This window comes from Aspergillus neoniger, assembly GCF_003184625.1.
Source record: "Aspergillus neoniger CBS 115656 unplaced genomic scaffold BO87scaffold_1, whole genome shotgun sequence".
Lineage (NCBI taxonomy): Eukaryota > Fungi > Ascomycota > Eurotiomycetes > Eurotiales > Aspergillaceae > Aspergillus > Aspergillus neoniger.
In genome coordinates this window covers 651,858-666,519 of record NW_020291129.1, presented here as the reverse complement: position 1 = coordinate 666,519, position 14,662 = coordinate 651,858, and the positions used below count along the sequence as shown (strand labels likewise).

The window sequence follows — 14,662 nt, the reverse complement described above, 5'->3', positions numbered from 1 at the left end:
AGGGTCCTTGTGCTACAGGGTCTGCTTCTTGGAGAAATGATGTAACAAGTTCCGAGGTTTATCCTGTCATGGAATACCAAGGTCATCGCTCGGCTATAGTTATCGGGAATTAGGTCAGAGACAAAGCATGCTAGGCGGCAGTCCCTTGTTGCAGCTGCTTGCAGGCATTGCTTTGCATTCCTCTAGATGAAGGTCTGGTGTATATCCTTAGTACAACTCTAATCGTAAGCTGCAGGGATAACCTTATAGTCTACGAGGAGAATAATGAAGAATTGAAAAAGTTCACTATGTGATAAAGGCCTTAGTATAACATGCAGACTTTCGGGGAAAACTCACTTCCTTGGATAAAGTAGAGAGTATCGACAGAGTTGCGCGGGTACGAGTTTCCGATGTAGAATAAGGCTAACATTGTTATTTGTGCGAACTGCACTGGCAATAAAGTTCGAATTAGGCGTTTTAAAGCCCGTTTCACGATCGACCCCCCGGGGTGAACAAGGCACAGACATCTTCCTGTTCGTTCATCCATCATGATCGTCCCCGTTCCTGCTCCGCCATTACCCAAGAATCGGTCGACTAGGGTCCTGGTGATCAGCAGTCCCTGATGCTTATACTTCCGTCGGGCTCCAGCGGCCAATCTTCCCACCAAAGAGAGCAATTCATCCAATGTTTCGACCAAAATTCGAGGCGGGTTGGAATTTTCCAGATCCCGAATGAACTTACAATCAACCAGGCGCTACATCACATTGTTTCAGAGAGACTGAACAGGTGCATCATCGATAGGCTATCAATGTCTTCCGGATCCATGCCAGCCTTGACGGCCCGAGCAGCCAAAGGTATATAAACCTCTTCCTTGCCCACTGAATAGTTTCTATCATCATCAGCATCGCATCCCATCGCATCTTAATCTCATACTCTCAAACTCTCAACATCTAAAAGCAAATCAGCTTCTTAACCAGCAAAATGAAGTTCACCGTCGGTTCTGCTATGGTGGCTACCACCTTCCTCTCCGCTGCGAACGCCGCTTTCCCCTCCATCCCCAACATCCCCGAGACCTGCTTGGAGATCCCCCAGGTCATTGGCAACAAGCCTCTCCAGCTGCTCTCCTACTTCCACAAGGAGGTCTGTGAGAAGAACTGCACTGCCACCATCAACCAGCACAACCAGTACCTTCAGGAGTCGGTCTTCCCCCAGATCATGAAGGATCTGGACCAGAAGCTGGACGTGCCCGCCTCCGAGCAGGCCTCTTTCCAGAAGATCCAGACTCAGATCAACTCCGCCATCGAGAAGGACTGCAAGTCTGAAGGCGACAAGCCCCTGTGCAATGACCTCGAGGGTCTGGCCAGCTACGGCCTCTGCGCGCTCAAGGCTAGCCAGCCCATCATCTTGAACAACATTGGCCAGCTCCAGGGCTCCATGAACATCACCGACGCCGACTGCACCAAGATCAAGCAGATCGACTCTGATGCGACTGTCTGGCAGAAGACCCTGCCCAGTTACATTGACAAGTTCGCTCAGGAGTGTGAGAGCGAGAAGTCGAACTAGAGGTAAGGCAGTTTGCCGATCCAATGCAAGCCCTGCTAACTGTTATCACCAAGGTTCGCGAGACCAAATCTTGGGTGATAGAAGCTTGCTATGTCGCAGGGACGTATAGTGTTAGGAGATCGGGAATCTTTGGCTTTTTGGATTTAGTCTGACGCTGTAGCAGCATCTGGGATGCTTGCCGTCGCTCCTTTGGACGCGTCGAATCGCAATGAGGAATGTCATTATGAGTGCCAGACATTGAAGGAATTTCCGTCGGATACTCTAGTTTAGATTCTGAAATGTGATATTTTGTTTTTCTGTCCTCCGTACCTGCAGTGAAATGTCGATCGTAATTTGCTGGTGCCTGAAATTCGGGGTTGAACCCCTGGCGCTCACGTGCCTGAGGATCATCCGCGGCGACTTCCGAATTGCTGCTTATCTCCATCCGATAACTTCATCCGATAGTGTTCCCTTACCAACACCATCAAATAACAATCTCCACACACTCTTTTCATTCCCCTTCAGACTGTCGTGGCACAATGCGGGGTGCTTCCAGTCTATCTCCTTGCAGAAAGCACCCTTGCCAGCCCCCGAACGAACCTCTCTGAGATTGGATCTACTTCACCGAACATCAGTGGCATCACGGGCACCCCAGACGGATCCACTGAGCATCTCGGCATGCCATCCTCGGTACCATGCCCCGCCCTAAAGTACACCCAGCCAACCGCCTAAGAGCCTACGAAGCTTGCAATGCATGCAGGTCAACGAAAAAGCGATGCAGTGGGACATTTCCATGTTCGAAGTGTATCAGGCTCGGACGCGCCGATACATGCGTGCCGAGTCCACGGTCCGCTGCTCAACGGCCGACTGCAAACACCCGAATCTCCGGCAATAGCAATGCAAGCTATGATTCTGGGCGTCGACCAACCACAACTCTCAGTGCAGGTAGCTTGGCAGGTCGGGCAGATTCCGCTAGCATCGAGGCTTCGGAGCCGAGTCGATCGACGGTAGATACTCAGCCTATGTCCCCAGAAACATTACATAGGACTCATCCACGGATGCTCCGCAATCTCCGTGGCGAACGAGGTAATATAGCACTAACTGGTTATATCAGGTGCTGTAGCTAATCCGCTTCCGGCAGTCTATGTGGGAAAGGCTGCCTCCTTGTCCTTTCTGCAACTAGTCCGGGACACTGTATCACAGTATATTGGGCCATCGCAATTCTCGCACAATGTGAAAAGCGAGGATATGCTAGAGATGGAGACACCGCATGGAACACCACCAACGCTAGAGAGTAGTCTGGACTCATATCAGCTACTCCAGTACTATCAGACATATAGCTCTGCTACGAGTGGCTTCATCTACGTCTTGTCAAGTGCAGAGGCTATGGAAGTTCTTGATGCTTTAATTGAGCCCAGCACACATCCAGACAGGACAGAAATGGCTGTTGCAGGTATGATAATTGCTATCGGGGCACAGGCCAGCAAACTCACTGTATCGACCGAGCAAGCCGAGCGCTATTTCTTCTCCCGTGCTCAACGCAGCGCCTTTGAGGGGATGTTGGAAAACCCCAGCTTGACTCTGATACGTTTATTCCTGTTGATGTCCTTCTACATGCTCGGTGCTTGTCGTCGGAATGCTGCCTTCATGTACCTTGGAGTGGCTGTTCGAGCTGCTGTGGCATTGGGTCTTCATCTTACCGAGCTCGCGGATGCCGTGCCTAGCCCTGAGCAACACCAGAGAGCAAGGGTGTGGATGAGTGTTTACAACCTGGACCTCCTAGTAAGCTCTATCCTTGGGAGACCAGCTGCGACAGCTGCTCTGCGTTCGGAAACAGAAGATGGTCCTATCCGTTACGCACTCCTGGAGGGCCATATGTCGATTGGCTTGGTAGCCTCCTATGGGGTCTCGAGGATCTTGGAGGAGATTATCTCGTCTATGTACAGCAAGGACGGAGCCTCGGCTGAGCTCGCGGACTCGCTTTTAGCCAAACTCAAACAATGGAGCGATGAACTACCGGGGCCATTGGTGGAGCCTCCTAATCTTGACTTTGACGAACCCGCTGCGCGAACCCACATCGTCAACAATCTTCACGTTTCTTGCATTTACCATTTTGCTGTAATCACGGCGACGCGACCCTTCCTGGTGTCAGTATTGGGTGTGCGACTGGCGCGCTTGCACAATGACTCCACAGACGGCACATCAAGTGATCTGTTGCACGAAGATGCAGCACATTCCAATCTTGCAACTGCTTGCATCGATTCAGCCTTGTACATGATACAGACATGCTCCGAGGTGCATCGCTCTGGACTCATGCTAGGTAATATGTGCATTCTGAAGGCTTTTGTATTTGCTGCCGCCTTGGTTCTCGGGTTCTCGATGTTCTCTCGGAAAGAGGCTGAGCCCTCACATGAACAGGCTTACAGGGAAGCCCTGGAGATTCTTCGTGTGCTTTCGGAGCAGTCCGCCCAGGCAGGACATTACTATGAGATACTCAGTTGCCTGGGAAATGCCGTGGCTGAGCAGCGTCGACGGCTTGTACAGCATTCCCGCCAGACCAAGGGTCGATATGTCAGTAAGCTTTTTAGTCTGGATGATCGCAGGCCCTCGGTGGAGGTACAGGAAGGGCTAGACACGCCATTTAACAATGGCGTTTCTGCTATAACCCCTGAAGCCGGCATCTCAGATCCATGGGCTGGCATACAACGCCTGGGCTTTATGGACTCTTTGGAGATTGATGCGGCATTATCTGGCCTCGACGGTATGCAGCTCCCGGTGTGGGATAGCTTTCCCTTTGTTGGCGAAGCTTTTCAGCTGCAGGGCAGAGTGGGTGATGTAACTTAATGTAGTATGAGGACGACTAATGCCGTAACTTATGATCTATTTGTGCATCATTTGGCAGGAGCGGGTATAGCGTTCCATGGTTATTTATCAGTCGTGTAAAAGGTGTCTAGTGGTGTCGCGGGTACGCGCCTTCAGACTCCTTTATTCCTATTTTCTTTCTATTTGGTTTACTACCTGGTGGGCGTTGTGGTATTGACTAGGTGCCGTGGCCTGTACTAGTAACGTACGTCTTCCATGGGCACCATTACTAGTAGTAGTCGGAAAGAACAGGAGTCTGTGATGTAGTTTGAGAAAAACAAGGGAGACCATATTGCGGATATATATACCTTCACCCGCCACCTACAGTACCTTTCCAATACAGACCACAACGACAGAATACTGCATAAAAGTACCAAGACAGGTCAAGATACATATGCCTTTACACACTGCAGGGCCACAGTGACCCAAATAAAAGCAAACTCGCATATTTACCACGAGAATGGATTATTCAAAGATTCGATTCTCTTTGATGGTTCAAACTGTGGGGCAAGCGGTTAGCTAGCCTCATATTACAAATATTGTGCACCATTTTTCAACAGCTGGCCTGCTGGCCCAATGGTAAGGCGCTTGACTACGGATCAAGAGATTGCAGGTTCGAGTCCTGCGTAGGTCATTTCTTTTTGCTTTTTATCTTTTGTTTCCCATGGTCTGCCGACTATAAACACCTCGTTCTCTCTCTGTTCTCTTCACAACTCCAACAGCTTGGTGTCGCCGAACGTACCATCACACTTCTAAAGTTCATTGCAGTCAAGCAGTGCATGAGGTAGGAGTATGGCTCGTGTCAACCCTGCACAAAATTTTTCTTTATTCCTAGACCCTACATATGCGCATGAGCTGCATACTGACTCGTGTGAGTGATGCCTGACGAAGGTTGTCAATGTCCGTCCGTCAGCCAGCCTCTGCACGCACCATGCTGCAGGATGCCCGCGAGACAACTCATTTGCCAATAATATCCGTCCTTTCATTTCCGACCCCTCCCAAAGGCTTCACGCGCTACAGTGAACTACTAGTTTAGATGGTGGTTGGTGGCTGTTTCGTCTCCACCTTCGCAGCTCCAGCGGCCCGCCGAGCGGGTCGTAGATGCATCGTGTCTTACTATCAGAGAAGCCTGATTTGTCTGCAACTCTCCCTACAACAGCTGGGGAGTATGCTAATCCTCGCCGGTCTTCCTATTCCCCGCCCAATACTAGATGATGCCGTTGGTTAGCATGCGACTGGCGAATAATTCTCCTACGACTGCAGCCACTCCCGTTGGTGCATGTAACCGGCGACGATTAAGGATGACGATGATGAGTTACGGTTGATGAAATTTCTCCTCACTCTTAGGGGCTGAGAGAAATGCACCAAGAAGTGCCATGGTCTCACCAGCCGTTACAGCAGATGCGCCGAGCAAGGCTATGGCATCGTGCATAGTCGTTTTAACGGCGACCGGCCTGGATCAGCTCGTCCTCACCTCCCTCCCCACGCCGATCACCGAGTCATGACCTTCATGGATGGCATTTATTCATCACGACAGACCATCTCAGCCAATGTATACCCCGTCATAAATGGGGTCTTTGGCAGCCGTGCAGCTAGTTGACGCTCAGTTATGCGTCTGCAATCACCTCCGATGCTAATACGGCTGAAATGAGGAGCACAAGTGTATGCACGACCCCCTCTTGACCCCGCAACATATGAAATGCAATATATCGTGCAGTTACAAGGATGCGCTTGCATTCCTCCTTATACTTATGAGGGCATCCCCGTCCAAAGGACCCAATTTTGCTGTTTCCTTCAAGAACAGCACACCGCCGGACCACGGAACCATGTCCCTGCTAGTGAGAGCCATTGTTGGCCTGCTTGGCCTTGTCATTCTCAAGTCCTTCTTGACCCGCAAAAGGTTTCCGGCCCCACTCCCCCCGGGCCCCAAGCCAAAGCCGATCATCGGGAACCTGTTCGACCTACCAGCCAATGGAGAAGCAGATTGGCTGCATTGGTACAAGCACAAGAAGACCTATGGTGCGTATAGTACTGACACATATGTGCCTATTCACAGCTAATGATACCTGTAGGCCCCATCAGCTCGGTACAGGTCTTTGGAGAGACCCTCATAATCGTTAACGATGCCCGGATTGCGGTTGAGTTGTTGGAGAAGCGTTCAGCTATACACTCAGACCGACCTAGCTTGACATTTATCGAGATGTTTGCAACCACCGCCTTCAGGACCGGTTGATTCGCTGCTAACAGGTGGCTAGGTGCGGATTTAAGGATTTGTTCAGTCTGAGGAACAACAATGAACCCGCGTGTCCGGACTGAGCGGAAGCTATTCTATCAACAAATTGGTTCAAACAATTCTGTTGCGCGGTTCAATCATATCCAAGAGGCCGAAGTTGGTCGTACCCTGCTTCGGGTGCGTGATAACCCCGAAGGTCTGCAAGACCACATCCGGAAGTATGCCCGCCATATTAAATCCTGGAGATGCACCAGAGCTAACGGTTATATACAGACAAGCAGCAGCAATCATCTTGAAGGTAGCATATGGATACAGCGTTGTGCCACATGGGGATGACCCACTGGTGAATCTTATAGCCCGGGCGATGGGAAATCTCGGCGCGGCCCTTGTTCCCGGGGTGTGGCTAGTGGATTTTATTCCATTCTGTATGCACTGTAGCTCACACAACGAGAGGAAAAGGCTGACTGGTTGATTAGTGAGGCACATCCCGGCCTGGTTTCCAGGTGCCACATTCGCACGCGTTGCAGAGACCTTCCGAGAAAGCGCCCGAGCCTGGAACTGTCAACCGTATGAATTTGTCCGGCATCAGATGTCGCAAATCAAGCACGCACCATCCTATCTATCCGGTTTACTCGAGGCGAAGGGGGTTCCAGAGCCAGGCTCCTTTGATGAAATCGTCATGAAATGGTCTGCCGCGGCAATGTACGGTGGAGGATCCGACACGGCAAGTCAACCACCCTGAACTTCGTAAACCGTATCTAACCATGAGCAGACCATATCCACTTTGGGCGGACTTTTCCTCGCGATGGTTCTCTACCCGGATGTACAGCGAAAAGCACAGGAAGAAATTGACCGAGTTGTCGGGACAGACCGTCTTCCCAGCTTCAGCGATCGCGAGAACCTGCCATATATCGACGCCATGGTTAAAGAGGCCCTCCGTTGGCATTCCGTGACCCCAATGGGGGTTGTACACAGCTCGTCGGAGGATGACATGTACGAAGGCTACTTCATCCCAAAGGGTTCCCAGATCCTGCCGAATCAATGGTGAGACTAGCCCCTTTCCAGTCAATGTCGAAGTCTATGTCTAATATCTCTTCAGGGCCTTCACCCACGACCCAGATGTTTACCCCGACCCTATGGCCTTTAAACCCGAGCGATTCTTAGCAACTGAGAACCACGCCCCCGAGCGCGACCCCCATCTCCTCGCCTTCGGATTCGGCCGTCGCATCTGTCCCGGCCGCACACTGGCAGATTCCAACGTCTACCTGAGTATTGCGCAGTCGCTGGCCGTATATCGCTTCACTAAGCCCATCAAGAACGGCAAGGAAGTGGACGTAGAGCCGAAATTCTTGAACGGGGTGATCAGTCACGTGGCACCGTTCGAGGTGGGCATTAAGCCCAGGAGTAAGCAGCACGAGGCGCTGCTGAAGGAGTTGGAGATCAAGTATCCGTGGGAAGAGGGTCACGCGGCAGAACTCAGTCAGGTGAAGTTTTGAACAGATGAGTTCCTTGCATGGCTGATCGATAATGTTTGTCAGATCATGCATGATTTAATTGCAAAGTAGTTGGGGGGCATCTCCCGTTGGGCAGAATGATCAGTTTTAGTTTGTCAGATGTTACCAAGGACTTAGTTATCACGGGTAGCCAGAAATTAGGCAGACAAGTCAAAACCACCCAGTTAGTTTAGGTAACCGCGACCACCAACACCAACAAATTCATTAATTAAGTCACTGTAGAATCAGCGTGACAATTATCTGACTCATCCAGCCCCATTCTGGGAGCCTTAACCAATAGTTAAATGAAGCAAAGGAGATGAAACATAGGTAAGAATCGCCCAGCCACTATTTATCACTTATTACTTATATACCCAATAGCCTTGATCTACATACCACACTTATTGATACTTATACTGGTTACCCCCGCAATTTCGCCACTCACTCACTGTCAACCACCAACTCTAACTAACCTGACATTCTTTACTACCTACTACTTATCTATCCACCTCTACCACAACTATACTATACTATACTACAATTACATCCACATCTTCATCTCCATCCACAAGCACACTATACCAAGACCAAACCAACAACCATGACACTCCAACTCCCATCCCCACCACCATCACCAACCCCCACCTCAAGATCAAATTCAGACTCAGGCTCAATAACCCTCCCCCGCTCACAACAAAGCATCGAAACCGATCTCGCAACCCTCGAAGCCATGATCGAGGAACTGGGCGAAGCAGGGCGGAGGGGAAGGATTGGTGGAACTGGAACTGGAACTGGAACTGGAGCTGGAACTGGAGCTGGAACTGGGAGAGGACGGAGGAGGACGAGGACGAGGTGTGTGGAGAGGGTGGAGGATGTGAGTGGGGCGATGAGGGTTTGTACGATTGGGGGATGAATTTCTTGCTCTGGTCTGCTATGCTTTGCTCTCTTTGTTTAAGGTTTGGGGATGAGCGATGGGGTTGCGCGGTGTTGGGTGGTTATTCGTTGTGGATTTCAGGGAGTTACTTGGTGATGGGATTCTTTGGGATTTTGGGGGATGGTGTTGATGATGGATATGTATATGGCTATGAATGTGGCTGTTTAGCGTGCTTTTGCTTGGGGGTTTGGGTTTGGTTTTAATCGAGGATAGATGGGTGGCGAATTTGCTGCTGCTTGCTTTGGATCATAGCTATGGTGTTTGGATTGCTTACTGTCGAGTTATCTTGATCATAGATCTGCTATAGTATGGGATGATGGTAAATGTATATTGTATATTGCTTTCAGATTACTAGATATTATTACATGGATGATCCAGCTATTTCCACCTGTGGATGTGTGTTCGTGTCGTCGTATCAGCGTAGATGTCATATCAGTGCATCGTATATGTAGCAGCCAGCTGCTACTGACACGATTTTATGTCAAGTATCCAATCAGTTGCATCATCTTGTGCGACTGAAGAGCGATGGACGTGCAAATGGCTGCCGTTATACTGCCACCATCGCACGGTTCAATAGCCTGAAAGAGTTAGTTTGGCTCAAGCTCATTCTTATACCGATAAGGCACACACCTTGCACTCATATTCCAAAGCAAAAAGACACAGAGAAAGATAAGCCCATGAATTAAAGCTGCACGCACGTTAGCTCACAACCCCAAGCAATAAAATCAGATGCAGACTGACCTTCATTTCCAAAAGATCTGATCATCTCCCAACGACCACGTTTCTTCATCCACAATGGAATCAGATCCTTCTGACAAGTTCTCCCCTCAATGACCAGGCACCCACCCGGGTGTGCCCTACACTCCAGATGCCGTCTTCTGCGCTCCATGATCATTCGAATTGTCTTATTACAGAAGGCCTCGTCCGTCCGGAACGAGCATTTCTCCATGGGACAATCAAGTTTCTGCGAAAAGCGCTCGACAAACCAGTCGACTTTGAGGTGAACGCCGGTGTAGACGAGAGAGTAGAAATGACGACAGGTGTGTTTCAATGCTAGTGCATCTGGGTATGGGAGAAATGTGGAGATATGTAGATGGAGTTCTGTGGGGAGGTCCATCAAATTGAGGGAAGGAATAGCTGGGGTTTCTTGGAGTGATGATGAGTCCATTGTGTGTGTGTGTTATTTGTTTGTGTGGAGGGTAATGTGATGTGGATGTAAGATGGAAGAAGTAAATGTAGTCTATGAAGATATGAATTGTAACCAAGCTGTGAATGCTGAATGAATATCGTCCTTTTGCTTGGATGCTCTAGACACCTTAATATCATCAGATATTTGGTTGCCTTGGGGAATTATTGAGGCAGCTTAATTGTTGCCTAGGCGCCGAAAATAAGATGCCTGATTGTGGCTATACGAGACTAGGCGGCAAAGAATTGAGCTGATTCAAGCACTCGGAAGGTTAAATGAATAAAGTGGAGATAGGGTGTAGGCAGAGCGACTGTCCTGAATATCCAATCCATTAACAAGGTTCAAGTATATCTTAAAATAGAAAGTCTAGACTTCGAGAGGACACTCCAAATATACACCAAGATTAAGCAGAGATGGGTAAGGGTAAGGGACACCACCACAACAACAAGAAGTAAGATCCGGGGATGTCCTGCAGATCCGCCCACCCCGCTTTTCCCACCGCCTGCCTTTTCTGCCAGCGAGCTTCTTTTCGCCTCCGATAACCATCGACATCAACTAAATATCAAGCTACCATCTCTTAATTAAACCAACACGTACACACGCACATCCCAGCACCACACCCATCTCCCAACAAAATTACCCAAAAGGGTACCCTTCTAACCACCATGAGCACCAACAACAAGCAATCCTCCTCCGCCTACGGCACGCCCTCCTCGGACACGGCCTTCCGCAAAACCTGGGACCGCGAAGAATACGCCAAAAAAGCCGCCGACGACGAAGCCAAGCGCAAAGAAGAATCCAAAGCCCGGTATGAGGCCAAACTACTAGGCAAGAAATGGCACGCGCCCGTGGATTACAGCCAACTGGAAGCCACGACATCGCGCAAAGAGCGACTCGATGTCGCTTCGATGGTTGGCAAGACGACCATTGTTGCGTCGGGATCAGCGATTGGAAAGAGAGGTCGGGGTGCGGGATTTTACTGCTCGGACTGTGACTTGACGTTCAAAGACAACTTGCAGCTTGTGGAGCATTTGAATAGCAAGCAGCATTTGATTGCGACGGGACAGAGCGGAGAGGTGACGAGGGCTACGGTGGAGGATGTGCGGGAGCGGTTGAGGATGCTGGCGTATCGGAAGCGGGTGCGCGAGGAGGAAGAGAGACGGGCTTGGCAGTTGGATCTTGGGGAGAGGTTGAAGGAGCGGGAGGAGCAGGATGCTAAGGAGAGGGAGGAGAAGAGGAGAAAGAGGAATGAGAAGCGTCGTAAGGGAGGCGATGGGATCAAGCAGGAGGATGAGAGCTGGGAGGGCAGGTTGGGGATTATTGCGTAAGCTCGTGTGGTTGAGCTTGGGCATGTGCATGGTCTGTTTTGGGAATCGTGGTCATAGATGGGATGGTTTATCAGGGCTAAAAGCTGCAGTATACCCATGGCGTTTGGAGCTTGAGCATTTAATATTCGCAGACTTTCGTTTTATCCAAACACGGAACATATCATTGTCGCATGAGAAAGCGCAGAAATCCCATAAGCATATACCGACTGCACCGTTATCAACAGAAGTTGCGGCGAAAATATTGTACCACTGAAAAAACAAGATGAACCCAAGTACCTATCCAATGCCCATTACCCCACCCGCATACTCCTAACCGATAATACCCAAGTGACCCGCTCAATCTATGCATTCTATGCCTTCCAAGACCCGCATAGCTCGAGCACCCTCTCGTTCGAATTGGCTGACTAGCCTCTCGCACTCCTGCTTGAGTTTTTCCTCTCCATTCTTTGCGTTCCACTTGATCCATTCCTCGACGGTCATCTTCTTCTCAGGGCTTGTCAAGTCACCCTTGACACTATGTAAACCGCCAAAGTCGATGTTCTCTTTGTCACCTCCAGCCAAGATAATTCCATCAATGTCAATGGGAGTCCACGGATGGGATGTTTTCAGGGAGTTTGCATTCGCCCCTCGCTTGGATGGGGAAGGAGTGCTGGCCGCAAGTGGAATTCGAACCTGCTTAGACGGCGACGCTACTGGCGCCCGGTTCACAGACGGTTTCAAAGACGGTGGCTGATTCTCGGCGTCAGATGATTGCGGCGACAGTGACAGAGTGCTCTTGGAAGGCGAGGGAAGAGGCGACACCGCAGCAGGCTCAGGTCCTTCTCCCGGCTGATGGTTGTCTTCCGGTGCTGGGTCGACGTGGGAGTTTCGAGATTCTGCTAGTGACCTGGCATATTGCTTCTCCCTGGGAATATCGCTGTATCTTTCCACCGTCTTTGGAGGAATCCTCGATGATCTGCGTCGAGCAGATGGCTGATCTGGGGTTTGATTTTGAGGCTTCTCTTGCTCAAGTTGTTGCGGGGTGTCAGGCTGTTCTGGCTCGTCTGTCGCCCTGTTCTCAGCCTTGGCGTGGCTCTCTTCGTGGTCAAGTTCTACATCGACCTTCTGTTCTGCCTGTTTGGAAGCTCGCTGCTTCTCCGCCGAAGCCTTTTTCTTCGTCTTCTTAGATTCCTTGTCATTCTGAGCTGCACCGACGCCTTGCTCTGAGTTCCTTGCTGGAATTTCTACAGAAACGAATGACTCATGTTCCTTCGAGTCGGCCCCAGCGTTAGTCGTAGGTTCAGGCTCTAGTTGTGTGACGGGCTGGTGAGACTCTTGGTCATGGCTGCTATGCCGAAGCTTATCGGAGACTCTTGCACTCTGCCGTCTGCTTGTGCGGCGGGTCTGCTGAACCTCTTCGACTGGTGGTTCCGGTTCTGGTTCTGGAGCTTTCTCAGGCTCTGGAATCACCTCCTCCTGCGACTCCGGTTCTGTGCGCTGCTCTACCACTTCATTCGACGGCTCCGGATCCGCCTTGGCCTTCTTTTTCGATTTAGACTTGGACATTTTCAACGGCTTAGTCTGAGGCTCCTCGCTTGGCTCGCCACTGGGTTTTTCCAAATCTTGGTCGACATCCATTGCTGCATCCTGCTCCTGGGTGGGAGGGATCTCCGACGCGGCTCTCGAGACGGCTGAATCCGTGGATACCTTCCGGCTCTTGGATGTCGTTTTCTTCTTTGTTCCACGACTCTTCTTTGGCTTCTCTTCTTCGACAAGAGGATCGTCTACTTGAACATCTTCCTTGACGGCCTCCAGGCTGCTGTCGTATTCCTGCTGTGTGCTGTTGCGTGACTTGGTGGCTCTCTTTTTGGCCGGTCGTTCGGGCTTTTCCACCGTCTCTGAGTCGACAAGTTCGGCATCGTCCTTGAGTTCGTCACTAGTTCTCTTATTTCCCCTGGTGCGTTTCGTCTTTTTGGGTTCAGGCTGGCTGTAATCCGTGGTATCGATATCCATCTGACTGTCAGCGTCCACTACTTCTTCCTTCTTTGACTTTGTCTTCGATTTGGATTTGGAAGACTTCTTCGAGGATTTCGTTTTTGTAGTTGATTGGGACAGGGTACTCTGGTCTACCGGGTCGTCTAGCTCAGACACTGGCGCTTCCGATGCGGTGGATTGTGTGGATAGACGGGAAGCCTTCGAAACACGAGACTTTTTGGACCGGGAGCCTTTTCCTTTCTTTCCAGAAGGTTTGGCAAAGACAAAGAAGGAGCAATCTGACGAGCGACGGTAATGTTCATCACTGATCTAGTTAGCGATAGCCAGGAAGGAAGGAGCAACACAAACTCACAATGGATCATCCTTGGGTTCCCAGCCATCCAGAGACAGTTTACAGTACGGGCAGGTGGCCAAGTCGTTGCTTTCCTCGTTCGGACAGAAGTACCATCCACCTTCCACCATCTGTAATGCATTGCCACAGTTAGACTCCCAGAGCGGAACCGGCACAGCAGGTACAGCAGCAACACTCAACATACCTTATCGGATTGGCAGTACCAGCCTCGCTTTCCGTCATGTGGCCATGACTCGCCAAATGTGGCTTGCCGGGCTTGCGCTATCCGCTCGCTTGTGGGATCCTCGATCTCCGCAGGGTTGGAGCTGTGCTGTTGAATATCCATCATGATAGCCCAGCCACAGTCCCGCGTGTGCTTGAGATGCTCTGTAATAGGGTTGTCGTCTTCCTCCCAACCATCTAGTGCTCTGCGGCATAGAAAGCATGTTGTGTTATCGGGGTTTGTTTCGTAAGGGTTATAGAAGAAACCTGCATGCGCAAGCTATGACCGTGTGACATATCAGCAAGTGTGCATTTCCTCAAGGTGCAGATGCCAACACCATACCTCAGCGGGAGATGGCCGGCTATGCGGCCAAGCGATCGGTTTCGCAGACTTCGCGCTGGATGACCTCCGTTTCTCGGGATACAACACCCGATCGAAACTGGCGAGGCGAGCTGCAAAGGTCTCCATTTCCTGGGCCATTGCTGCGAGAAATTCAGGACATGGGGATTGGTGAAATTGGGGGTAAAATCGAGCTGTTATCGACTAAAGCGTGAGAGTAGTTGTTGTTCGAGGCCTG

At 50.5% G+C, this 14,662-nt stretch overlaps 6 protein-coding genes and 1 non-coding gene across 7 annotated transcripts; 5 read left to right on the top strand and 2 right to left on the bottom strand.

The window, feature by feature from the left end:
* Positions 1 to 960: 960 nt before the first annotated feature.
* BO87DRAFT_381733 (fungal specific transcription factor domain-containing protein) lies at positions 961 to 4,365 on the top strand (the record flags this gene model as incomplete). Its single annotated transcript, XM_025624568.1, has 4 exons — positions 961 to 1,519; positions 2,078 to 2,231; positions 2,282 to 2,607; positions 2,645 to 4,365. The coding sequence occupies 4 exons, from the start codon at positions 961 to 963 to the stop codon at positions 4,363 to 4,365; spliced, it is 2,760 nt and encodes a 919-aa protein (XP_025485162.1).
* A 580-nt stretch (positions 4,366 to 4,945) lies between these two features.
* BO87DRAFT_t8 lies at positions 4,946 to 5,017 on the top strand. The gene has a single exon. It is a non-coding gene; the product is annotated as a tRNA-Arg (tRNA).
* A 1,192-nt stretch (positions 5,018 to 6,209) lies between these two features.
* On the top strand, positions 6,210 to 8,112 carry BO87DRAFT_295895 (cytochrome P450; the record flags this gene model as incomplete). The annotated part of the gene is made up of 7 exons (XM_025618968.1): positions 6,210 to 6,402; positions 6,456 to 6,611; positions 6,669 to 6,834; positions 6,890 to 7,041; positions 7,093 to 7,292; positions 7,389 to 7,660; positions 7,716 to 8,112. 7 exons carry the CDS (start codon positions 6,210 to 6,212, stop codon positions 8,110 to 8,112), a joined length of 1,536 nt encoding a protein of 511 aa, XP_025485161.1.
* Positions 8,113 to 8,461: 349 nt separating this feature from the next.
* On the top strand, positions 8,462 to 9,391 carry BO87DRAFT_371852 (uncharacterized protein). The gene has a single exon (XM_025622140.1). The coding sequence runs from the start codon at positions 8,711 to 8,713 to the stop codon at positions 9,020 to 9,022; it is 312 nt and encodes a 103-aa protein (XP_025485160.1). The 5' UTR covers positions 8,462 to 8,710; the 3' UTR covers positions 9,023 to 9,391.
* On the bottom strand, positions 9,363 to 10,633 carry BO87DRAFT_371850 (uncharacterized protein). The gene is made up of 3 exons (XM_025622139.1): positions 9,785 to 10,633; positions 9,674 to 9,731; positions 9,363 to 9,621 (listed from the first exon to the last, which is right to left on the bottom strand). Exons 1-3 carry the CDS (start codon positions 10,209 to 10,211, stop codon positions 9,591 to 9,593), a joined length of 516 nt encoding a protein of 171 aa, XP_025485159.1. The 5' UTR covers positions 10,212 to 10,633; the 3' UTR covers positions 9,363 to 9,590.
* A 17-nt stretch (positions 10,634 to 10,650) lies between these two features.
* Positions 10,651 to 11,725, top strand: BO87DRAFT_4887 (U4/U6-U5 snRNP complex subunit SNU23). The gene has a single exon (XM_025629322.1). The coding sequence runs from the start codon at positions 10,895 to 10,897 to the stop codon at positions 11,555 to 11,557; it is 663 nt and encodes a 220-aa protein (XP_025485158.1). The 5' UTR covers positions 10,651 to 10,894; the 3' UTR covers positions 11,558 to 11,725.
* Positions 11,726 to 11,893: 168 nt separating this feature from the next.
* On the bottom strand, positions 11,894 to 14,565 carry BO87DRAFT_381728 (chromosome segregation protein BIR1; the record flags this gene model as incomplete). Its single annotated transcript, XM_025624567.1, has 4 exons — positions 11,894 to 13,835; positions 13,884 to 13,993; positions 14,068 to 14,364; positions 14,428 to 14,565. 4 exons carry the CDS (start codon positions 14,563 to 14,565, stop codon positions 11,894 to 11,896), a joined length of 2,487 nt encoding a protein of 828 aa, XP_025485157.1.
* Between the last annotated feature and the right edge of the window lie 97 nt (positions 14,566 to 14,662).

What these genes read in the sequence shown, in the direction of transcription:
- BO87DRAFT_371852 (XM_025622140.1), top strand. Translation starts at nt 8,711, where the DNA reads ATGACACTCCAACTCCCATCCCCACCACCATCACCAACCCCCACCTCA.
- BO87DRAFT_371850 (XM_025622139.1), bottom strand. Translation starts at nt 10,211, where the DNA reads ATGGACTCATCATCACTCCAAGAAACCCCAGCTATTCCTTCCCTCAAT. An exon ending in CAGATCTTTTGGAAATGAAG is followed by an intron (nt 9,732 to 9,784) that starts GTCAGTCTGCAT and finishes ACGTGCGTGCAG; the next exon opens with CTTTAATTCATGGGCTTATC. An exon ending in CTTTGGAATATGAGTGCAAG is followed by an intron (nt 9,622 to 9,673) that starts GTGTGTGCCTTA and finishes TAACTCTTTCAG; the next exon opens with GCTATTGAACCGTGCGATGG.
- BO87DRAFT_4887 (XM_025629322.1), top strand. Translation starts at nt 10,895, where the DNA reads ATGAGCACCAACAACAAGCAATCCTCCTCCGCCTACGGCACGCCCTCC.